Source organism: Salvia hispanica, chromosome 6 (assembly GCF_029641045.1).
Source record: "Salvia hispanica isolate PSC_SH4W2 chromosome 6, Shi_PSC_v1, whole genome shotgun sequence".
NCBI lineage: Eukaryota > Viridiplantae > Streptophyta > Magnoliopsida > Lamiales > Lamiaceae > Salvia > Salvia hispanica.
This window is the reverse complement of record NC_142697.1, coordinates 8,852,595-8,874,020: the sequence shown is the minus strand read 5'-3', so window position 1 is coordinate 8,874,020 and position 21,426 is coordinate 8,852,595. Positions and strand designations below refer to the sequence as shown.

Genomic DNA, 21,426 nt, shown 5'->3' with positions numbered 1-21,426 from the left:
ATCTACAACAGCAACCAGATAAGATTTATATAGAAAGAAATGGAAAAATCAGTGTTAAAAATATGCCAGCAACAATAAATGGTTATTTTAGCATGTAATTGCTACCATAAGGCATAAGCTTGAAGCTACCAATAATGTCAACAATTTGTGACTTTTGGCAATTAACATACTCCTTTGGTATGTGATTTTCAACATCACGCAAGAGAAACATTATAAATTCCAGGAAAGCAACATTGAATTCAAGGAGCTCTATCGAAGGGTTTTGTGTCGTTATAACAGGTGCTCCACACAGCTTCAACCGCGTCCTTTGCTGCTACTTGGGAGCAGTTAGGGTTTGCAATTACCGACTGCAACGCTCTTCGCTTCACACATTCCTATATTATTGCGATGATTCAGAAAACATAATGGCCACATATAGATAGTGAAGATGAAACTCACAGGCTCATGACCCCTCATCTTTACATAACCACGGAGAAGCTCATATTTATAACGGCAGTTTCCACTCAGATGATTAGCTCGAATCTGCTCCAACAAATTCAAATTCAAATAATGATAGATTAAATTTGTTTTTGAAAAGCAGCTAATGACCTCACTGCAGGCGTGATGAGCGCAGTTGCTCCAGTCGAGATTAGCACTACGACAGTCATCGTAGGCGTGAATGAGCTCGTGAATCATCGTTTGCTCCACTTGATCTTGAAATTGCAAGTGATTATAGCAGAGTACAATCTACTAATCCAAATCACGATCACGAATTAAATTAGTTTCGATTGCAAAATTAGGATTTTGAATAGACAGACATACATACCCCAGATCCCCTGGTGAATCCACCGGAGCAATCCTCCTGGCAATGGCCGGCCTTGATGAAATTCTTTTGGATGCCGCATCCAGATTCCTCCAATTTCTCCATCAGAAATTTCACCGTTGGATCTGCAACATTGAGAAATGAGTGTAGAGCTCACAAGCAGCAAAGCAACAATAAAAAGTAGTAGAGAATTACTTCGGAAACTTTTCTGGATATATTTCGCGCATTCCAGAAACGTCATTCCGGCGGAGGAGGACTCGTCTTCCATGAATTCAAATAAATCAGAGCTTCAACTCCGATGAATAACAACGATTTTAGCTGTATTGGGTGAGAGTGAACCAAAACCTAGTGTCGTTGCTTTGACTCTCAACTAATGGGTTAGAAAGCCCATTTCGTCAATATTGCAGCCCAATTTGTTCGAGTATTATCACCAGTATATTTTTTTTTTTCAGTAGTTGCAAAACTTAAAAGTCAGTAGGATAATACCTCCTACAGAACCAATCCCATTATAGATTTTAAAAAAAAAAATACATATCTTTAGATTTGCACTAAAGTCTAAAAGTGTACCAAAAAACTTTTCTAATTTTATTTTATTACATTCAAGTCCAAATCATTTTATATTTATCAACATAAAAAGGAAAGAACGAGGGGAAGGGAGAGAAGTAAAAATACACAGAAACAAACACTTACAACAGGCGGGGAGTGATCAATTGCTAACTCATCCCTTAGTTGCTAACTACAATTAATTTAAAACCATAAGATTTTAGAAATCTTGTGGTCTACAATTTGCCATGTGTAATTCCGTTTTTCATTTTTTAAAATTAAAAAGATAATACTAGCAACTACTCCCTCCGTCCCAGATAATTCGTCCCAGTTTCCCATTTCGGTCTGTCCCACATAATTTGTCTCATTTCACTTTTACCATTTTTGGTAGTGGACCTCATATTCCACTAACTCATTCCTACTCACATTTTATTATAAAACTAATATTTTAAAAGTAGGACCCACATTCCACCAACCTTTTCAACTCATTTTCCATTACAATTCTTAAAACCCGTGCCCGGTCAAAGTGACCCGAATTATCCGGGACGGAGGGAGTATCAAATTTAGGGTTTAGAAATACAATGTCAATACAGTGTATGAAATACATCAACACGAAGACTTAATAATGTCGACACAATTTCATATTAACATTTTACAAGCATAATATTGGCATATTATGTAAGGTGTATTGACATAAATCTGTTCGTCAAAAATACGAAAATTCAAAAAAAAAATCAATTTTTTTTCAAATTTTTACGTCGGAACATATGCATGTAGTATATCGTTGGAATCCTTATAAAATTATCTTTAATTTGATATATGTTATATGAATTTAAAGTTTAGGGATTTCTTTTAAAAGTTAGTTATAACTAACTTGACATTAATACCCCTATTGATTTTTATTGGAATTAATCCTATAACCTTATTGACGTTTTTTGTTGATCGTATTGACATTTCGTGGTTGATGATCTAAGCCTTTAATTTGAATATCTAATGGCTATTATTGAATTGTAGTTAGCAATTAAGCATTGAGTTAGCAATATAACACTCCCCTACAGGCACTGTTCCAGCGGCGGAGAGAAGAACAATAGAAAATAACCTAATTTTATTCTATTAATATTTGGTTGGTAATTAGTTAGTAGGCTGGCCCATATTAATATATACACATGTTATTGATTAGTTAAAAAGTTACACACGAATTTTTTTTCTAAATTAACAAATAGAAATATTAATTAGTTATGTCTGTTAATATTGATTAGTTATGCTTTATTAAATATCTACATAATTTGATAGCTTTTAAATTTTAACATTAAGAATTGATTTATTTTAGTTTAAAAAATTGACATTTTAAACTGATATTATGCCTAATGCATAATTTAGGCATAATATCAAGCTATATACGCTATCAAGTATAACAAACAACAGTTAAACATTAATAATTATAAGGATACCTAATTTAGAGAATTGTTCTGCTACACGCCTAATTTGAGCGGCTCGTGAGCGACTGCTTACGTGGCTGTGGAGTGGAATTATAAATTATTTTTATATAATTGAGTACAATCTGAATAAAAAAAACCCCTGATGCCCAAAATCGAAAAGGGGTGAGTGGAAATAAGAAATTTGTTTAAGTTTTTCGTCTCACTCTGTATTTTTTTCTAAAATTTGAGAAGGAAGAGATTGGGAAGGGGTTTTACACTGTAATTTTTTTCTAAAATTTGAGAAGGAAGAGAGTGGGAAGGGGTTCAACATTTCGCGCCTGCAATTTTGTGATTTCTGAAATTTTAGGAGAAGCATGAATGTGAAATTTCAATTTGGAGAAAAAAATTATGAAGATGAAATTATTGGGTTATGCGTAATGTTGATGGAGAATTTGATTTGGAGAAAAAAATAAGATTTGAATGAAATTGTAGAGTAAAAGAATCAGATCCGTAGCTGGTTTGTTGACGGGTGTATTTGGTAGAGATGAAGTCTATCATGGAGAGAGAATATTAGGGAGACAATAAATTAAATTAATAGAAAAAATTCATATTCCACCGCTGTTGCCAGGTAAACCGTTGCTTACCTATCGCTCATATAATGACTCCCAAGAGATCAAATCTCACCTAATTTATATACTTGTGGTATTTTTAAATGAATTTTAATTTTGAATTTTAGTTAACTTATTTATACCTTGTGATAACTTTTGTAGTAGTATTTTTATTGTATTCAAATTTTTTTAAATTATGCAATTTTTTTGATTTAATAAATAATAGATTTCATATATAGTTATATTAATTAATAAATCTTATCATATTATTTAATTTAATTTAAGTTATTGATAAGTGTCATGGGGTTAGTGTGTAATTTAGACAAAATATATAGGTATGATTGAAAAGTATAAAAAGTTAGTGGATGGGGAATATATTTTTGGATGTGAGTTTAGTGTAAATGGTTGGAGAAAAATCAATATTTAGTGTGAAAATTTACACTAAAATGGGTTTGAGTTTAGTGGAATTGTTGAAGATGCTCTAAAGGGCAATTATTTGGTCAATATTGCAACCCATTTTATTTAGATTGTACTCCATTTGTCTGCGAATAAGAGTTCTTTTTTTATTTTGGTTCGTCTGTGAATAGAAATCCCGGTTTATAAGTATTATTATTGGTAAAGAGACCACACATTCCATTAACGCATTCTACTCACATATCATTTAAAACTAAGTATATACAAACGTGACGCATATTCCTCTAACTTTCTTCCATCCACTTTTCTAAACATACTTTAAAATCCGTGTAAAAAAGAAATGAGACTCCTATTCGCGAACGAAAGGACTAGTACTTTTCTATAATCATCATTATCGTAGATTTTCTTCATATTAGAAAAAGGGCTAATAGTCATTTATATGGAGTATAAAATTTGGTCAAATTATGATCTGCCGCATAAAGTTTAAAACTGAATTATGAAGTTGGTTTTTATCGATTGTTTCATCCATATACTCCCCCCGTTTTTTAAAAATAACAACTATTTCCATTTTGGGTCGTTCCTTAAAAATAGAAACTTTAGAATCTTTCTATTTTAGGATATGGACCCTACAATTCACTAACTCTACTTTCACTACTTTTTCTCTTCCTCTCTCTTACTTTACCAATTATTCTCACTTATTTTACCAATCTATACAATATATAAAAGGGGAGTTTTGAAGAAATTTACAAGATTGCCATTTAATTTAAAAAATTATTATTAAATAGAAAATGTATAGTTAAAGGCCATTTAAACACGTTTTATTAAAAGCTAAAATGTGTGATTAAGTGGAGTGAGTGGGAGGTTTTATTCTTCATATTTATAGGTTTTGATTGTAGGAAGTTAATTCTTTTTATTTTGATTATAATGTGGTGGAAGAGAAAGGTTTTGAAAGAAATTAACTTCTATTTTTCTACTATAAATATATGACATTTGATAGCTTATAATCCATATATTTCTATCTTTTTCTCATTATATTCTTTGTTGAACATTTTGCAGAGATTTGATCAAATTTCAGGTACTCTCTTATTCTTTATGGTTATTAGCTTACTACGAAGTTTGTTTTCTACATGATTTTTATTATATAAGAATAATGTTTGTTTACGTTCTCAGTTCTTCATATTCAATTTTATTGCTTTAAATATGAAGTTTGTTTTCTACATCATAATTTTTATTATACAATAATAATAACATTTGTTTACAATTTTTATATAATAATATTGTTTCTAATTTTATTAATTAATTTACAATCTAAAATAAATATTTTCAAATATCTTAATCTGTGCATAGCACAGACGGGATACTAGTTGTATATTAAAACTCGTGCCGTTTCAAATGTTTCTATTTTTTGAATATGGAAAGAGTATAAAATGTCATCTTTTGATGATGTTAAAAACGACATTTTTCCATTAAATACTAGTATTTCTTTTAGCAAAATACTTCATTTTGAACATTGTCAACAGAAAATATTTTGTATATAGATGGACAATTGAAAACGTATGAAACTTTGTGATTTAATATTCCAATGTAATATTTTGATTAAACTTTATGTTTTAAATGACTATCTGGGATTATGATAATTATAGAAAAGTACATTTGCTCTTTAGCGTGGAACTAGCGATGAATAAGTACATTTGCTCTTATTGAGTAACTAGAGTAAATAAAAATGTTGAGCGCCTACTTCCATATTGAGCACAACTGTGTCATATTGTAGTAGCAGGTTGGGAGAACAATTCAATGATACCTCCATCCATCTCATAGTAGATGTCACACTTTCATTTTTAGTTTGTCCCACAAAAGATGTCACATTCCTTCTTTTGGAAAAAGTTTCTTCTCACAATAATTATAAAATTTTATATTCTCTCCTAAAATCCTGTGTCATCTCCCAAGTGTAACATCTACTATGGGACGGAGGGGAGTACTACTTAAGTCCCAAAAACAGGCTAATTTCGTAGCAAGAGAAGTGAGATACCATGAAGCAGTAATGTTTGAGGTTGGGTCTCTCAAGTCAAGGAGCTCTGTCGAAGGGTGCTGTGTCGTTATAACAACTACTCCACACAGATTTCATTGCATCCTCAGCTTCTATCTCCGAGCAGTACGGATTTCCAATCACAGCTTTGATTGCTCTTCGCCATACACATTCCTGTGGAATCCACTCAAACATATTTGAGGCATTGCTCTACTCATTCTAATCAAACTATTTCAAAACTTGTAAACTCACTTGCTCATGACCCTTTATGTTGAAATGACCACGAAGAAGCTCTCGTTTCAAATGGCAATAACCACTGAGATGATTTGCTCGAATCTGCTTCAACAAACAGCAAAGCAAAAGCATGATGAAGCAAGCTACAATTAACTTAATTTGTTTTTCACAAGAATGCTTAGAAGATATGAGTAACCTCATTGCAGGCATGATGAGTGCAGTTAGTCCAGTCGAGATTAGCAGCACGGCACTCATCATATGCACGAACTAGCTCATGAATCACGACTTGCACCACCTCATCTTCACATCGCAAGTTATTGCTGCATACTTGAATCTAATGCACAATCAAGAATCAGTGATATTATCAAGCATTTTATATGCATAACCATTAACCATTCAAGGTAGTAACATAAAAGCATGCCACTTAGCTAAAACTAACGTCTAACGCCATGAGTATTGACATGTATCACGTTTTCCATTTATATCTATTAACATAGCTCTATCAAAGAAGTAATTATATATATATATATATATATAGGGATGTATTAAGATGACAACCCTCTTTATTGTAATACCATACCACCATTTTAGGCCATTGGATCTGAAAATCGTGTGCTTGTCATGCTGTCACGTGTAAAAACATGGAGGGGTAAAATAGGAAATTTCTAATTTTACGTTACCAGATTGCAGTGCTGTTCATTAAATATTGCAGTCTTATCACAGCAATATTGCAGTTTACCACGACTGCAATATCTAATACAGTAGACTACAATATCTAATACTGTACACTGCAAACCCGTGTTTTTTCACGAAACTTAATCCTAGGCGTCCATAAACGAGATCTAACGGACTATATTGGTGGTATGATGTTATTCTATCTATGGTGGCACCCTAATGCACCCCTATATATATATATATATATATATATATAAGATTAACACAGGCTATAGTATTTCCCCCAAAATATTCATAATAAAAGAAATGGAGATACCCCAAATCCTCTGGCGAATCGGCTAGTTAATCTTCCTTGGCAATGAACGGCCTTAATGAAATTGGTCCCGATTCTGCATCCAGATTTCTCCAAATTCTCTTTCAGAAATTTGACGGTTGGATCTGCGACATGTACAATTAGAAATTGGAACTCTAAACATCAAAATCATAAGAAGAAATCTACTACTTTGGAAACTCTTCCGGATAAAATCCTGGCATTCAGCTACCGTCATGCCGCCAGAAGGGGAATCCTCCATGAATTCAAACAAATTGGATGCTTCAATTCGATCTCTCGCTTCACTCCCATCTCTCCTCCATCATGTCTCTATCAGTAAAGAAACCATGGGCTCAAATCCCGGTTGGCCCAATACAGCCCATTTTATTTTCAGAGAACATAGCCTAACTCGCCCCAAAATCTTCCTTGTCTTTTTTCAATTTTACCTGTGCATAGTTTTAATATATTAAAAAAAAGTGCCGATTGAGTCTTAAAATTGTTTGAAAAAAAGTTCCAATTTGTTGATAGTATACTTCCTCGTTCTCCTAAAAATAGAACCGTAAATTTAATGCAAAATTAGTAAAGTAAAAGAAAAATATGTTAGCGAAAAATGTGTCTCATCTCATTAGAAAGAAGAAATTTACTAAAATAAAAGGCTTTAATATTTAGGGGACAAACCAAGAAAGAAAAAAATTCTATTTTTAAGGGACGAATGGAATACTCCATCCGTCCCTTATAATTTGTCACCATTTGACCTGGTACGGATTTCAAGAAATGTAAATATAACGTGGGTTGAAAAAGTTAGTGGCATGTGAGTCATACTTTTATATATTTGTTTTATAATAAAATGTGAGTCTGAATGAGTTAGTGAAATATGAGGTTCACTATAAAAAATGATATAAGTGAAAGGTGATAAATTTTTAGGGATAGAAGAAAATGAAAATAAGTGATAAATTTTTGGAACCGAGAGAGTAATATATTTCTAGAGTTTGAAAATTAGGTCCTATTTTTTCATTTGTACATGGTGATATATAGGCAACAATAAATTAGTGATTTGTGATGTTTTTATCATTAAGAATAGTAAGATGAGACTTTAGGTCAATATCTAAAAAGAGATAACATGGGAGTATAAATTAAATAGAGTAGGTAAGGTATAATGCAACATCCACTCCATCAAGAATTCACCAATAGCAGCAATAAAAATGGTTATTTTGGAATTTATTCAATTATGTTATTCTGCATCACAAAATTGCAACAAGATTAATAAAATCAGTAGTTAGATTTTCCCAAAGCTTAGCTCATAGGAAATGCCTGATAAGGATTATTCCCACACCACAAGATTCAAGAGTAATGTGCAAATCAACATGTTCCATTAAAAATTATCCCATCATCTCTTCTTTTTCGTCTCTCTTCCTCTTTCTACTCGATCCCAAACCCACATTCATCTTGATAGAGAAAACAGCATCGGAGTTCACTTTCAATACGGTTACCGGACTTGAAGGGCAAATCGTTTCATCTCTTAGTTTCCTCATCAGCCTTTCACAACGGATCAAATCATCCTACACAACACAACCATGCATTAATTTTTCAAAATTTGTGACAAAATGAAGCACGTATAGTATTTAATTTCACCTTGAGATCTTGAGAGACGAGGTTGTCAATATGTACAAATGATGAACCAAGCTCCCTTGATTCTTGGAGTAGAGTTTTGATGGCCGAAATTGCCACAACACATTGATGGAACCCCAAAAATTTGGGATCTGAAAATAATATATTTTTCAGTAGATCAAAATAATAAAATGAAATTGATTTAATTAGTAATTAGGACTGGTGGTATGGTACCTAAAAGAAGGTGGAGAAGTAATTGATTTGATTGTTGGAGGAGGGTTTTGTTGAAGGTTTGTGTGAGGAGATAAGTATAAGAAACTGGAGTTACAGCATCCAGCCTCCACTCCAACCTCTTCAAAACCGCAATCTCCATCCATTGAATAAGCCTTGGAGCAAACCATATCTCCATATCTTCCTGTTAGTTCATTTTCCATTCAAATTTTCATTTTGTACAAGTATATGATCTGATGAGTTTGTATTAATTTATTACCTGAAATTCATGCAGAAGATAAGTAGTTGTTTCGTTGAACTTGGTGGCGATGGATAAACATGCGATGGAGAGAAGCTCAAACATCCAGCCCTTCCAGCCCTGAACATCTATAATTAATGTGCAAATATCCATGCATTAGTTTAAAAGAAGTAGTATTAATTTCTTACTTGACACTGGTTATTCAGTGAAATGAAGCGATCCACATAATTCACAGCGCAGAATATGGTATCATCGCAAAGATCCATTCTTCTCTGAGACTAGACGTAATAGAAAAGGATTTCGAAATCAGATTGAATATATAATTAGTGGCATGGAGTGATAAGATATGAAAAAGAAAATACCTTTATTATCCAAGTAACAGCTTTAAACCTAGTATAACCAATGAAACCATTAATCTGCAAAAGCTTAGTGTAGGCTGAGTGAGGCAAATAAGTGGTCTCCTTAGCTACATAAACAGCAAAAGCTTCCTCACATTCTTCAAATGAAATACCATTTCTAATGTCACAATCATTCTCTTCAAAAACTTCATTGCACAACAAACTTTCCATATCTTAATATAATAATACTACAAATTAAATTTAAGTCAAAAAGAAGAAAACTACTAGTGTAGTTGAAAATGATTGTGCATGTTTGGTTTTATACTTGTTCAAAACATGCATGCAAGGTTTTTTTTTATTATTGGAGGAGAGGTAAGTGTATGCATGTGTGTATAAATAATAATAATAATATATGGTTGGTTGAGACTTGAGAGAGTATGAGTATGGGGTGAAGATTGGGTTATAAAAAAAAGGGCCACGAATCTCATGAAATGGGTAAATGCTGACAAATGAAATTCTATGATTTGCCAGCCAATATGGTTTTGACTGCAGTAACATATTGCGTGATTGCACGAGGACTGCCCCTCTAATTGTCACACTGTATTCAAGTTTTCTTGTGGGCCAAACATATTTTCTTAATATATTATTGCTTTCTTCTTTTTCCTCATTTAATATTCTTATGAAAATGGCTGGACCCTCTTTTAAAAATCATTACTTGCTATATTAATTACGTGGGAAAAATACAACCATACGCAATACTCAGTCTACCTTTATAATTGTGGTCGGTATAACAAAATTAGTTCATTTCTATTTTAATTAGAAACAAATTCATTATATATTAATGATATGGATTTTACTATCTATCTATTAATATTAGCTATTTTTTCCCCTAAAGTCATTATTTTCAAGTTAAATAAGGATTTTAGTGGCAAGGTGAGTGTCTCAAATGGTTATCTGCCAATATATATACATAAACTAATAGAGAAAAGAAAATGGATTTAATTCTATTTGTTCAAATGTATTCCCAAATTACTCAGAAAAGAAAATGGATTTAATTCTATTTGTTCAAATGTATTCCCAAATTACTCCTAATACTCCCTCAGTTTCTTCATAGTTGAGGCGAAACTTTTCGGCACGGAATTTTAGAAAAGAATGTTGGGTGTGTTAAATAAATAGATAAAAGAAATAGAGAGAAAAAGGTAGAGAGACTAAGTATAAAGTGAATAAAGTAGAGAGAATAAAGTAAGAGTGAGTAAAATAAGAAAGAGAAAAAAGTTATCATATATGGAAATGACTCAACTATAAAGAAATTTCCCAAAATGGGAAAATGATTCAACTATGAAGGAACGGAAGGAGTATTATTTTTGGTGACCATGCATGTGTATCGAGTTTCGTCCATTAATATTTTATTTTATAGGAGTATTTTTGAAAATAAAAATCTGAAATTTATTTTCACCAAGAAAAATATATCACCATATTATCATTTTTAGTTTGTATTTCAAGAGAATTCACCTTAGTATCATTGAAGTAGATAAAATACATTTTTCATGACTCATTATTAATTTACTTGCGTTCATATATACTGATATTATTTTAACATTAAATTCGTCCACATGAAGTTGTACTTTTGCAGAAAAGAGAATTGATATTTTGCAGCTTCCTCCACTGCTCAAACGGAGATGTTTGTCTCTGTGACTCGATAAATGCTGAAAAGAATTTTCCAGATCACTTTACTTATTTTATCAGAACTCAGATAGTTATACTATTTTTTTTAATACCACTATTTTGGAGAGGGACCAACTACATACAGCCTGAACATCATAAATATCACGCAGATAGCTTTGCAATTTAAAATTCTCATTGAATACAAGTCTAAATTAAAAAATAATAAAAATATCAATTTTGGTCAAATTCTAATTTGTCCCACAAATTTAGGGTATTCGCAACAGACGTCGAGTGGGAGCATCGCGCTGCCAGCTGTAGCCTCTGTTGCAGGGAGGAGCGGGCGCAAAAAATACAATAAAATCAATACTACTACTTAACAATTTAGCATACAGATCTTGGGCTCCTTTTACTACCAAACTACACAACTCTGCTGGAAAATCCTCAGTATATAATTCTAATAAATCGGGGAGAAATATTTTCTTGTTAATATTATACTACTACAACTGAGCAAAATCGACAAGCTGGATCAGTGAGAGCATATTTTGGGGTAGCATTACTGATATTGAAATAGTATCAAATTACACAAAATTCATCCACTCTCATACATATATAGTGTATGTGCTTCTAAACTTTTAAATGATCTCAAGAAAAGCTTCTCGACATTCTAGTTCAATCAGCTTGGCCGGCGATTGAAAATTTTACCTTCCAACAATGGTTTGGACAGATAATATCACGCTCCATTTACTGCAGTTCATAAGTGGAGAAACTGAATCCCGATCTTCCAACACTTATGGACTTCAGCTCCAACTTTTGAAAAGGGCTGCAAAATAATACGGGTACCACATCAACATGAAGAAACCCCGTAGTGATGCTGTATAAGCAAATTCATGGAAACTACCTGCTGTTAGGATCATAATAGAATCCGTTGATGGATCCATCACTACAGGAGAAGCAGACATAGTAAAAGCCAGCAATTGTCAGTCCGCAATCAGTTCCAACGTTGACAAAGTGTTGCTCCTTCCACCTCTGCCCGAATTGAAGAGAATGAAGCTAGATAAAAGTCAACATTAAATTCAAATCTAAGTGGAAGTACAGAATCAAAGTTATTACCATGAATATATAAGGATAGTTGCTCAAGTCTAACGATTTCCCTCCATCAGGTTCCACTTTGGGCTGGAAAACGAGAACTTAGATAAGACAATGTCACGCTAATCAAAGGAGAGCACATAATACTTACCAGTAGAGGAGGAAAGGATGGAAATTTTGTCCAGTGCTTGATGTCGTCTTCTCGCCTATTCACAGTTACCAAGTTCAAGTCAGTTACACTTGTTTCACATAAATTCGGCGTTGTAACTGTTAGAACTTTGGATCTTTTCAAGCAAGGATTACACGACTTACGTTGCTCCCCACTTTCCAGTATAGAATGTATAGTTCTTGGTGTCCACAATCTCCCCTTCCCAAAACGTAACAACCTAATGCAAAGCTGAAATATGATATACATAGTCGCAGCCTCCTCATCTTACAAAGATAAATAGTGGTTAGGTTCATACCGGAGTATCTGCCATGGGAACATTCAGAGCTTCCATTGTGCCACATAGATATCCACGATCATTGTCATAACCCTGGATTCGTACATTCACTCTCCAAGCTTCATCTTTCTGTAGACTCGAAACATTCTGAGTCCCTGAGAAAGCCTGTGACGAACTACATGGTATAAGCATAACACGAAGCAAACACAATCCTAAAGATATACTACTACCTCCGTCTCTTAAAAATATAAACTTTCTATTTTAGGAAGTGAAGCCCACAATCCATTAACTCTATTTCCACTACTTTCTCTCTTCCTGTCTCTTACTTTACTCATTCTTCTCTCTTATTTTACCAATTGTGCATTAAAACCCGTGTCGTTTCAAAAGTTTCTATTTTTCAAAGACGGAGGTAGTAGTATTTATGATCACCATATATCATCAACTCTTGCATAAGTTGCACCTAAATTCACAACTCAAGAAAGTGCTACCTCAATCAAACTACAGTTTTGATAGAATTTGGTAAAACATCAAGTCAAGAAATTTTTTAAAATGTGATTTTTCATCCCACTCTCTTTTATGTAGCTACAAAGCTTTAGAAATGATTTCTACATAACCCCATTATCGAATCAACTGCAGTAACTAATTAGTGCCAAAAATAAAATAAACAAGATTGAAAGAGAGCAGATATAACCTGTCCAACACTTAAGAGTGTACAGGGCTGGGGCATAGTATTTCCAGTAGTCGCACCTTCCAAAATCACAGCAAACTCATATAAATTAAAATTCACATATACACTCGCACAAAAACACACAAACTAAAAGTAACAAGAATTAAGGGTGCGAAAGAAAAGCTGATGAAAATTGTAACTATGAAATAAAAACCCGGTTGAGTACCTGAAACTTCAGAAGGAGAGGAAGTCTCTACCATTCTCACCGGCATTTTGCTATTTAGTTGACTCGATCGAACTGCAGATATTTGTCGATATTTCACAAATCACAATCTGTCGAAACCCTCAATTTTATTTTTCGGCTACTTTTGTTTTCTTTCTTTTTTTCCCTTTTCCCTTTTCCCTGATGCTCAGTGCTCACTTAGTTTAAGTAAAAGGCGACTTCAATGTATGAAAGCGTTAGCGACTTTGGTTCCCATTGATTATGATGTTTTGGAGGTAAAAATGATATAGCTACTACTCGTACTAAATATGGTTTATTTCTTAGATAACAAGAGAATTTATATATTCCTTCCGTCCACGAATAGGAGTCATATTTCTATTCGGCACGGATTTTAAGAAATGTTAAGAAAAGTTGGTGGAAAAAAAGTTTCACTTGTATATATTAGTTTTAAATGATACGTGAGTGGAATGAGTTAATGGAATGTGGGTCTCTTTACCATTTATGGTAATTATGAACCGGGATTCCTATTTGTGGATAGACCAAAATGAAAAAATGGGACTCTCATTCGTGGACGGAGGGAGTAGTGTTGTTTTGTACGGGGTAAGTGAAAAAAGAACAAAATAGAAGAGGAAAATAAAATATACTCTCTTAGTCCCATAATAGATGTCACACTTGGGGATTGACATGGGATTTTAGGTGAAATTGTTTTGTGCGTTAGGTGGAGAGAGAAGATGGTATATTTATATTAATGTGAGAGTAAGCATTTTCCAAAAAAAAGGAAATACAACATCTTTTGTGGAACAAACTAAAAAGGAAAGTGTGACATCTATTATGAGATGGAGAGAATACTTACTACTCTCTCCATCCTATGAAAGATGCTAAACTTTTCCTTTTCTAATTTGTCCCATGAAAGATGTCATATTTTTTGTTTTAAGTTCTCTCACATCATTATATAAAAGTATATTCTCTCTCTACTTAATACACAAAATAAAACCTCCTAAAATCCTGGTCCCATAAGTGTTACTCCCTCCGTCCGCCATTAGGAATCCAGTCACTTTTGAGCACTCGTTTTATAAAAATGATAATAAATATTTAAAGTGAAGAAATAGTAAATTAAGAGAGAGAATAATGTTGAGAACAGTCTTGTCAACATTATTCTTTCTCTTACTTTACAATTTATCTACTTTAACTATTTATTATCATTTTTATAAAACGGGTGCGCAAAAGTGACCGGGACTCCTAATGGCGGACGGAGGGAGTACATCTTTTGTGGGATGAAATGAGTACTAAATGATACTTCCCCCGTCTCATAAAAATATGGGCAATGGGTATGTCATGAGAATTAAGGTCGTCTACATCTTTGTCTCAATACCGTCTCATCCTTTAACTATCCATGGCCCTCACTGCACTTTTTACCATATCTCTTAACTAAGAGACAACACATGCAACCCTCCATCTCTTAACCATGTCATCCTTTAACTATTTATTCAATTTTATTTTTTTTTAATTTCCAATAAATTCAATTAATAAAAACACACTTTATTAAATAAAAGAAAATTACAATTTAAAATCCTAAAAAAAAAAATACATAATTAAAAAATCAAGACAGTGTACATGCCCCCCAGTCGACAAACGTGTTCAAGTCGTAGCCCCCCTCGCCGCTGGAGTTTTCGTCACCGGATATTTTTGCAGAAATTGGAGAGAAAAGAGAGGTGATATGATAGTGATGAGAAGAAAAAAAGATGAGAGAAAGTGTGTTTGTGTATAAAATGAAAGAGGTAATGAGAGTATTTATAGAATAAAAAAAGAAAAAAAATTAAATTAAATTCAAACGATAATATTACTGTTTTTAAAAAAAAAATTGAAAAATCGATTTTTTTTTTTTGAAAAAAATTATTTATTGCGTCAGCTAGCATGATGACGCCCACTCACGGGCTAGGAGGGCTGCATCGCTATCTCGATGCTGGCTCGTCTCGCCGAGACGAGTACGAGCCCGCATTGAAATGGCGATGCTGATGCTCTAAGACAAAATTGGTAAAGAGAGAGGAGGAGAATGATATGGTAAAGAAAGAGAAAATGAGACTGGTAGTTAAAATAATGTTAGTGGATAGTGGGACATACATTATTAAATTGATACTCCAAAAATGGAATGCACATATTTTTGTGAGACAGACGAAAATAGAAAGTGCACATATTTTTATGGACGGAGGGAGTAGTATTAGGTTTTATACTTCCTCCACCATCGCATAAGAATATGCACTTTAGGTTGGGCAGTGTTTTAATGCACAATTGAAAAAGTAAGAGATAGATAGAAAGAAAAAATAAATAAAATATTGTTAGTGGAGAATGAGACACCTTATTAGAGAGAACGGGTTTCTAAAATTAAAGAGTGCACATTGTTGCAGGCCGGACTAAAAATGCAAGAGTAAATATTCTTGTGGGACGGAGGGAGTAATAAAACGTGAATGAGAATGAATTAGTGGAATGTGTACCAAAAATAATAAAAGTGAAAAGTGCCAATTTTTTAGGGACGGACGAGAAAGGAAATAAATGATATTCCCACCATCCACGAAAAATAGACAAGTTTTGCTATTTTAGTCCGTCTACAAATAATAGATTGAATTCAAAAAGGAAAATTTTTAACCAATACTAATCTAACACATCATTCTAAATATGACCCCATAATCCACTAACACTCATTTCACTATCTTTTCCATCTCTCTATTTTACTTTTCATTACACTCTTACTTTACTAATTACTCCCTCCGTTCGCGAATAGGAGTCTCATTTTTTCATTTTAGTCCGTCCGTGAATATGAGTTACGGTTCACTTTTACTATAAACGGTAATATGGTCTCACCTTTTACTAACCTATTCCACTCATATTTTATTTAAAGCTAATATATATAAGTGAGATTATTTTTTCACTAACTTTTTTCCACCCACTTTACTTAATATTTCTTAAAATTCATGCCGAAAAAAAATGAGACTCCTAATGACAGACAACGAAGTATACATTATTAAAATCCATGTTATTCTGCATTTAGCTAAGTAGTGTATATACGTGGCTGAATAGCGGAAGAAGAGGAATTTAATTTCAACATAGGTACGCGGTGGAATTATAAAATCGTGGCATTACAAAATCCATTCAACTCAATCACACCAGCATATATGCAAACCCTAATTCGTTGGAATCTATCTCCTCACAACCTCCACCCAATCACTCAATTCTCCAGAAACCTGCTCACAATGGGAATGATACTAGGTAAAATCAGCGTCGAAACTCCGAAATACGAGATAATCGCCGCCGCCGATTACTACGAAATCCGAAAATACCCGCCGTCGGTGGTGGCCGAGGTCACCTACGATCCCGCGCAGCTCAATTCCAACAGAGACGGTGGCTTCATGATCCTCGCCAAGTACATCGGCGCCGTCGGCAATCCGCAGAATTCGAAGCCCGAGAAGATCGCCATGACGGCGCCGGTGATCACCAAAACGGCACCGGAGAAGATCGCGATGACCGCGCCCGTCGTGAGCAAGGGCGAAGGGGATCTGGTGACTATGGGGTTTATACTGCCGTCGAAGTATGTTAAGGCTGAGGAGGCGCCGCAGCCGGTGGATGAGAGGGTGGTGATAAGGGAGGAAGGGGAGAAGAAATACGGCGTGGTGAAATTCAGCGGCGTGGCGAGTGAGGAGGCGGTGGCCGAAAGGGTGAAGGGGTTAAGGGCGTGTTTGGAGAGGGATGGGTACAAAGTAATTGGGGATTTTGTGCTGGCTCGGTATAATCCGCCCTGGACTCTGCCGCCATTCCGGACTAATGAAGTCATGATTCCTGTTCAGTGATTGAGGCTTCTTGGTTTTGGTTTTTGTATAAATAAATGTAGGTTTTCTTGTATGAACTATACTAAATGACGACCACAATTAAAATGATAATGTATTATTAATAAGAAATCTTAGATTTAAGAAGCAGATTTAATCATATAGCAAATTACTTGATTATCTCTTATTTAGTATGGCTTAAAACCATATACTGAGTTGTTTGCCTATATATCACATTTTGTTTACCTTTTCATTTTAACTATGGTGCCATCATAGTGCATATTTCTGATTGATTGGAACCATAAGCCGAGGATTGCTTGTCTAAGTTGTCATTTTAACTATGATGTCAACAAAGTGCTCTCCTCTCTTGTATATCTCATAAAATAGACATTGTATTTATGAATAATTCTTTCTAACTCGCTTTGGTTGCCAATCTGTGCTCGAATATATTATGAACAATAAATTGAATACATGGAGTATATATTTCGTCGCAGGTTATAATCCCCTGCATACCACCAAAATTTGACCAATTCTTCGTCGTCAATGTACAAACATGGCAAAGCATGCGTGCGAATCTGCTTCGAGGCGTGTTCTCGGAAGGGTGTCTGTGGAATGCTCTCTCCATTTCCAGAACACCTCTTTTCCCCTACTGAACCAAACTCAAATGCCCTCGTGTGTCATTGTGAAGCTACTACCGAACTACTGCTATTTTCTTGTTGTTGATCCAACTGCTGCTTATGCTTTGTTTTGTTGCATACACAGCCCGGGAAGGGATTTGCATAGAAGTTCTCCTCTAGTCTCGGTATCTCCCCTGCCTGCCTCGGGTAAGGCCCTCCGATTCTGTCATTGTGCAGACGCTTCGTCTCAGAGGCGAAGCTCTCCCAAGAAATCGCCCCCTCGTCCAAAGAATCAATCAGCCTCACGAAATTCAGCCTGTCATCACAAAACACTTTCAGCATTGAAATCTAGGGTTGTTGAGTTTGAATAATGAATCAGCTATGTATAGTTGTATACCTATCAGGATTTATTGTCCTTTTGAATCCATCGAACATTCTGTGGCCCTGCACGGCCTTCGCCATGTTCCCATCGTATGTGTACACAAACACATCGCCCTCCAAAGCTATGATGTAGTCCAACGCAGCGAGGCGGTTCTGGTAAGGCTTCAAGAGCTCCATCTCTTGCTCTGTCGCGAGGGTTGAGTGAGAGAGGACGTTTGGATACTCTTTTCTCAGCACGTCCATGCTGTTGTTGCCATAGATTTCTCCTGCGACAATGTAGATTTTCGTTGACGAAGGGTACCCCATGGCCTTGAGCAAGAATGCTGCCTCTCTCGGAGACATGGGGCAGCCCCCCTGCAGCCGCCTCTCGCTGCTGTCGATCTCTTTCTCCTTCCAGTGCTTCACGTTGAACCTCATCTCACGAAGCTCATATGCCTCCCAAGCGCTCAGATTGTGGTTGCACCCAGTAAACGCAAGCATGTCTTTCTCGTACCTGTGCACGACCAGGTTAAAAGTCGTCGTATTCAATCAAGAACGGAAAAAGTAGTACTAACAAGTTTGTTGTATAATTACCTCAAGTGAAGTGCGATATAAGGTTCGCTGTCTTCGCCTCTGAGGCGCTCAACCAGTTTCTTCCCGAGCTCTTCAATCTCAGGCGTGTAGCGAAGGGCCTCATAGTTAGCACGGCACCTCAGCTTCTGTATCGAGGAGGGTAGGCCGTTGTTTGCAAGGCGTGAATCTGTATGTGTGAACTTAATCACCTTATGCTTCTTCATCAAATGTAGAATTTCTCCTTTGTAGTAACCCGCCTATGATGCATCAACCATAAACAGCCCTTTTAAGTTAGTTCCATTTCAATTAGTAGTATTACATTGCAGCAAAAATACTGCACTACCTTCGACCGTGACACGGGCGCTTTGATCAGGGGATGCACGGAATTGTACCGTGGTGGCAACGTCTCAACTATGTCGATATCCTCTCTCAGAACCTCGATAAAATGCTCCGAATCAAAGATATCCTTGAAATCACTGCCAGAAAAACACAGATTATTACTAAGCATTATTACAAGTGATGTATGATATTGGAACAAACTTGACACCTAGGATCTGTCCAAAAGCTCTGATGATCAAGGGAAGGAAGAACTAGAGTGGCATTCATAATCTTTGCTACTGCTACCATATCACATATCTGCATTCAAAGATTTCATGTGCATTGTTAGATCATTCGACCGGATAGCAAAAAACACAGCACGGTCAACTACTTACGCCTGTTCTCATTTGATTCAATCCTCCGTTTGCATGAACTAATATGTATCCGTTTGTCTTATTGCTTGTCCCTGCAAAAAAAAAAAAAAAAAATTCAAAATTAATACTTGTGTATAGCTTAGAAACTTAAAACAGAGGAAAAATGACGTACTTGTCCAATTTCTTGGTCGAACTATGCATCTGTAGTAGTTGTCACTATTGGGTTTCATCCATATTTCTGGGACCTGTATCAAAAAAACCAATAATTAGCTATAGCTTATTAGTCAAATTTTGAAATGTTACTATGAGCTTCCTGGAAAAAAATACTAAATCACATGAAATGCAATACAGAAAACAACAGAATCCAGAAAATTCAAGAACAGATTCATAACGAATTATTTCGGTAAAATAATAAGCAGAATTCCACATGGATAAAACAATAAAGGACGAAACGGGTCAAAGGCAAACTACTAAATGGAAACTTCAACGCTCAATTTGTTGATTTTCATTTACACTAATTAATGGAGAAATTAAGAATATGATCAGTTTTTGTATTGATGATTCATGCTCATGGGAATGAAAATCGGAAATTCGGAAAAATGGAAGATAAACTGACCGGAAAGTTCTTCATCTGGCGCTTCTGCAAAGCAGCGGCGGCGTCGGAATCAAAAACGGCATTGGACGACAAATCATTCTTAAAATTGTGAATAAACAAAAAGTCCTTGTCCGTCCTGACGATTTTGGTTAAGGAGAATTTGGTGAAGGCGGAGACGATGAGGAGCAACAAAAGGAAGACGAAAAGCGTGTTCTTCCTTGAGGTCAAAACTGCACACGCACAATCCTCAATCCAACTACTCTCCGCCGCTCTCTTCCGCGTTGGCGTGTGGGCGATTGCCTCCTCGTCGGCGTCGGCGATTTCAGCGCCGGGCTTGTCCTTGTCCTTGTCCGGATTATCGGAGTCGGGCACACGGCGGCGGTGGTGGGTGATTTGGGCGGTGGGTGAATTGGTGGTGGATGACATTGCGCGGGAGATACACATAGCATACGAGGAAATGTAGTTATGCCGAAATTCAGAGAAAAAAAGGAGGGCATTGCCATGAACGCCCAACCGTTGCTTTCTTTTCTTATATAACTATCCAATTTCATTCCTTAGTTTTTATTTTATTTTTACTTTATTTTATATTAATTTTATACTCCATTCGTCATATTTAAGATGCTACATTTTTCTTTTTAATTTTTCCCAAATAAGATGATACATTTACTTTTTTATAAACTTTCTCTCTCCAATTAAACATTCAACCACATTTTCTCACTCCTATTAAAATATTTTTACAATCACTTTTTCGTCGTGCCAATTAAACACTTTAGCCAATACTTCCTAAAATCTCGTGCCGGCCAATAAATGTGTTATCTTAGTCGGGACGGAGGGAGTACTAAAATGTGAGTATAATAAATTGGTGGAATGTAGGACTAACTTATCATATATCGTAAAAATGAAATAGGGCTTTTATTGTGGGATGCATGGAAATGGCAAAATAGAGTTCTTATTATGGGACGAAAGGAGTACATTGCACTCCGCCGTCACACAATGAGAGTCACACTTTTACCATTGTAGTTCATCCCACAATAAAAGTCACACTTTATCATTTTAGTTTATCTCACAGTAAGAGTTATATTTTTATTTTACCATGAATTGTAAGTAGGTCTCACATTCGACTAACTCACATTTTAATATAAAATCAATATAAAAAAGTGGATAATGGCAAAATAGAGTTCTTATTATGGGACGAAAGGAGTACATTGCACTCCGCCGTCACACAATGAGAGTCACACTTTT

The 21,426-nt window shown here is 35.1% G+C and overlaps 6 protein-coding genes across 8 annotated transcripts; 1 reads left to right on the top strand and 5 right to left on the bottom strand.

The window, feature by feature from the left end:
- Window positions 1-3: 3 nt before the first annotated feature.
- On the bottom strand, window positions 4-1,184 carry LOC125207250 (mitochondrial inner membrane protease ATP23-like). 2 transcript variants are annotated; one of them, XM_048106513.2, is made up of 5 exons: window positions 998-1,172; window positions 806-927; window positions 589-726; window positions 439-522; window positions 4-374 (listed from the first exon to the last, which is right to left on the bottom strand). In XM_048106513.2, exons 1-5 carry the CDS (start codon window positions 1,068-1,070, stop codon window positions 240-242), a joined length of 552 nt encoding a protein of 183 aa, XP_047962470.1. In that variant the 5' UTR covers window positions 1,071-1,172; the 3' UTR covers window positions 4-239. The 2 variants fall into 2 exon arrangements, with proteins under 2 accessions (XP_047962470.1, XP_088917953.1); XM_089061827.1 differs by having other exon boundaries at window positions 439-726; window positions 998-1,184.
- A 4,315-nt stretch (window positions 1,185-5,499) lies between these two features.
- Window positions 5,500-7,422, bottom strand: LOC125207904 (mitochondrial inner membrane protease ATP23-like). Its single transcript, XM_048107413.2, has 5 exons — window positions 7,223-7,422; window positions 7,037-7,158; window positions 6,242-6,379; window positions 6,064-6,147; window positions 5,500-5,985 (listed from the first exon to the last, which is right to left on the bottom strand). The coding sequence occupies exons 1-5, from the start codon at window positions 7,290-7,292 to the stop codon at window positions 5,851-5,853; spliced, it is 549 nt and encodes a 182-aa protein (XP_047963370.1). The 5' UTR covers window positions 7,293-7,422; the 3' UTR covers window positions 5,500-5,850.
- Window positions 7,423-8,237: 815 nt separating this feature from the next.
- Window positions 8,238-9,783, bottom strand: LOC125203871 (cyclin-D2-2-like). The gene is made up of 6 exons (XM_048102374.2): window positions 9,470-9,783; window positions 9,296-9,385; window positions 9,129-9,227; window positions 8,873-9,053; window positions 8,663-8,790; window positions 8,238-8,589 (listed from the first exon to the last, which is right to left on the bottom strand). The coding sequence occupies exons 1-6, from the start codon at window positions 9,674-9,676 to the stop codon at window positions 8,410-8,412; spliced, it is 885 nt and encodes a 294-aa protein (XP_047958331.1). The 5' UTR covers window positions 9,677-9,783; the 3' UTR covers window positions 8,238-8,409.
- A 1,857-nt stretch (window positions 9,784-11,640) lies between these two features.
- LOC125204398 (glucose-induced degradation-like protein) lies at window positions 11,641-13,714 on the bottom strand. 2 transcript variants are annotated; one of them, XM_048103054.2, is made up of 8 exons: window positions 13,533-13,714; window positions 13,331-13,386; window positions 12,661-12,804; window positions 12,509-12,582; window positions 12,348-12,402; window positions 12,221-12,283; window positions 12,009-12,160; window positions 11,641-11,930 (listed from the first exon to the last, which is right to left on the bottom strand). In XM_048103054.2, exons 1-8 carry the CDS (start codon window positions 13,576-13,578, stop codon window positions 11,852-11,854), a joined length of 669 nt encoding a protein of 222 aa, XP_047959011.1. In that variant the 5' UTR covers window positions 13,579-13,714; the 3' UTR covers window positions 11,641-11,851. The 2 variants fall into 2 exon arrangements, with proteins under 2 accessions (XP_047959011.1, XP_047959012.1); XM_048103055.2 differs by having other exon boundaries at window positions 12,009-12,136; window positions 13,533-13,712.
- Window positions 13,715-16,664: 2,950 nt separating this feature from the next.
- On the top strand, window positions 16,665-17,527 carry SOUL-1 (SOUL heme-binding family protein). The gene has a single exon (XM_048106609.2). It carries the CDS (start codon window positions 16,700-16,702, stop codon window positions 17,369-17,371), a length of 672 nt encoding a protein of 223 aa, XP_047962566.1. The 5' UTR covers window positions 16,665-16,699; the 3' UTR covers window positions 17,372-17,527.
- Window positions 17,528-17,714: 187 nt separating this feature from the next.
- LOC125207318 (O-fucosyltransferase 19-like) lies at window positions 17,715-20,667 on the bottom strand. Its single transcript, XM_048106608.2, has 8 exons — window positions 20,206-20,667; window positions 19,762-19,834; window positions 19,611-19,681; window positions 19,445-19,533; window positions 19,241-19,373; window positions 18,919-19,154; window positions 18,362-18,838; window positions 17,715-18,280 (listed from the first exon to the last, which is right to left on the bottom strand). The coding sequence occupies exons 1-8, from the start codon at window positions 20,626-20,628 to the stop codon at window positions 18,025-18,027; spliced, it is 1,758 nt and encodes a 585-aa protein (XP_047962565.1). The 5' UTR covers window positions 20,629-20,667; the 3' UTR covers window positions 17,715-18,024.
- Window positions 20,668-21,426: the final 759 nt, after the last annotated feature.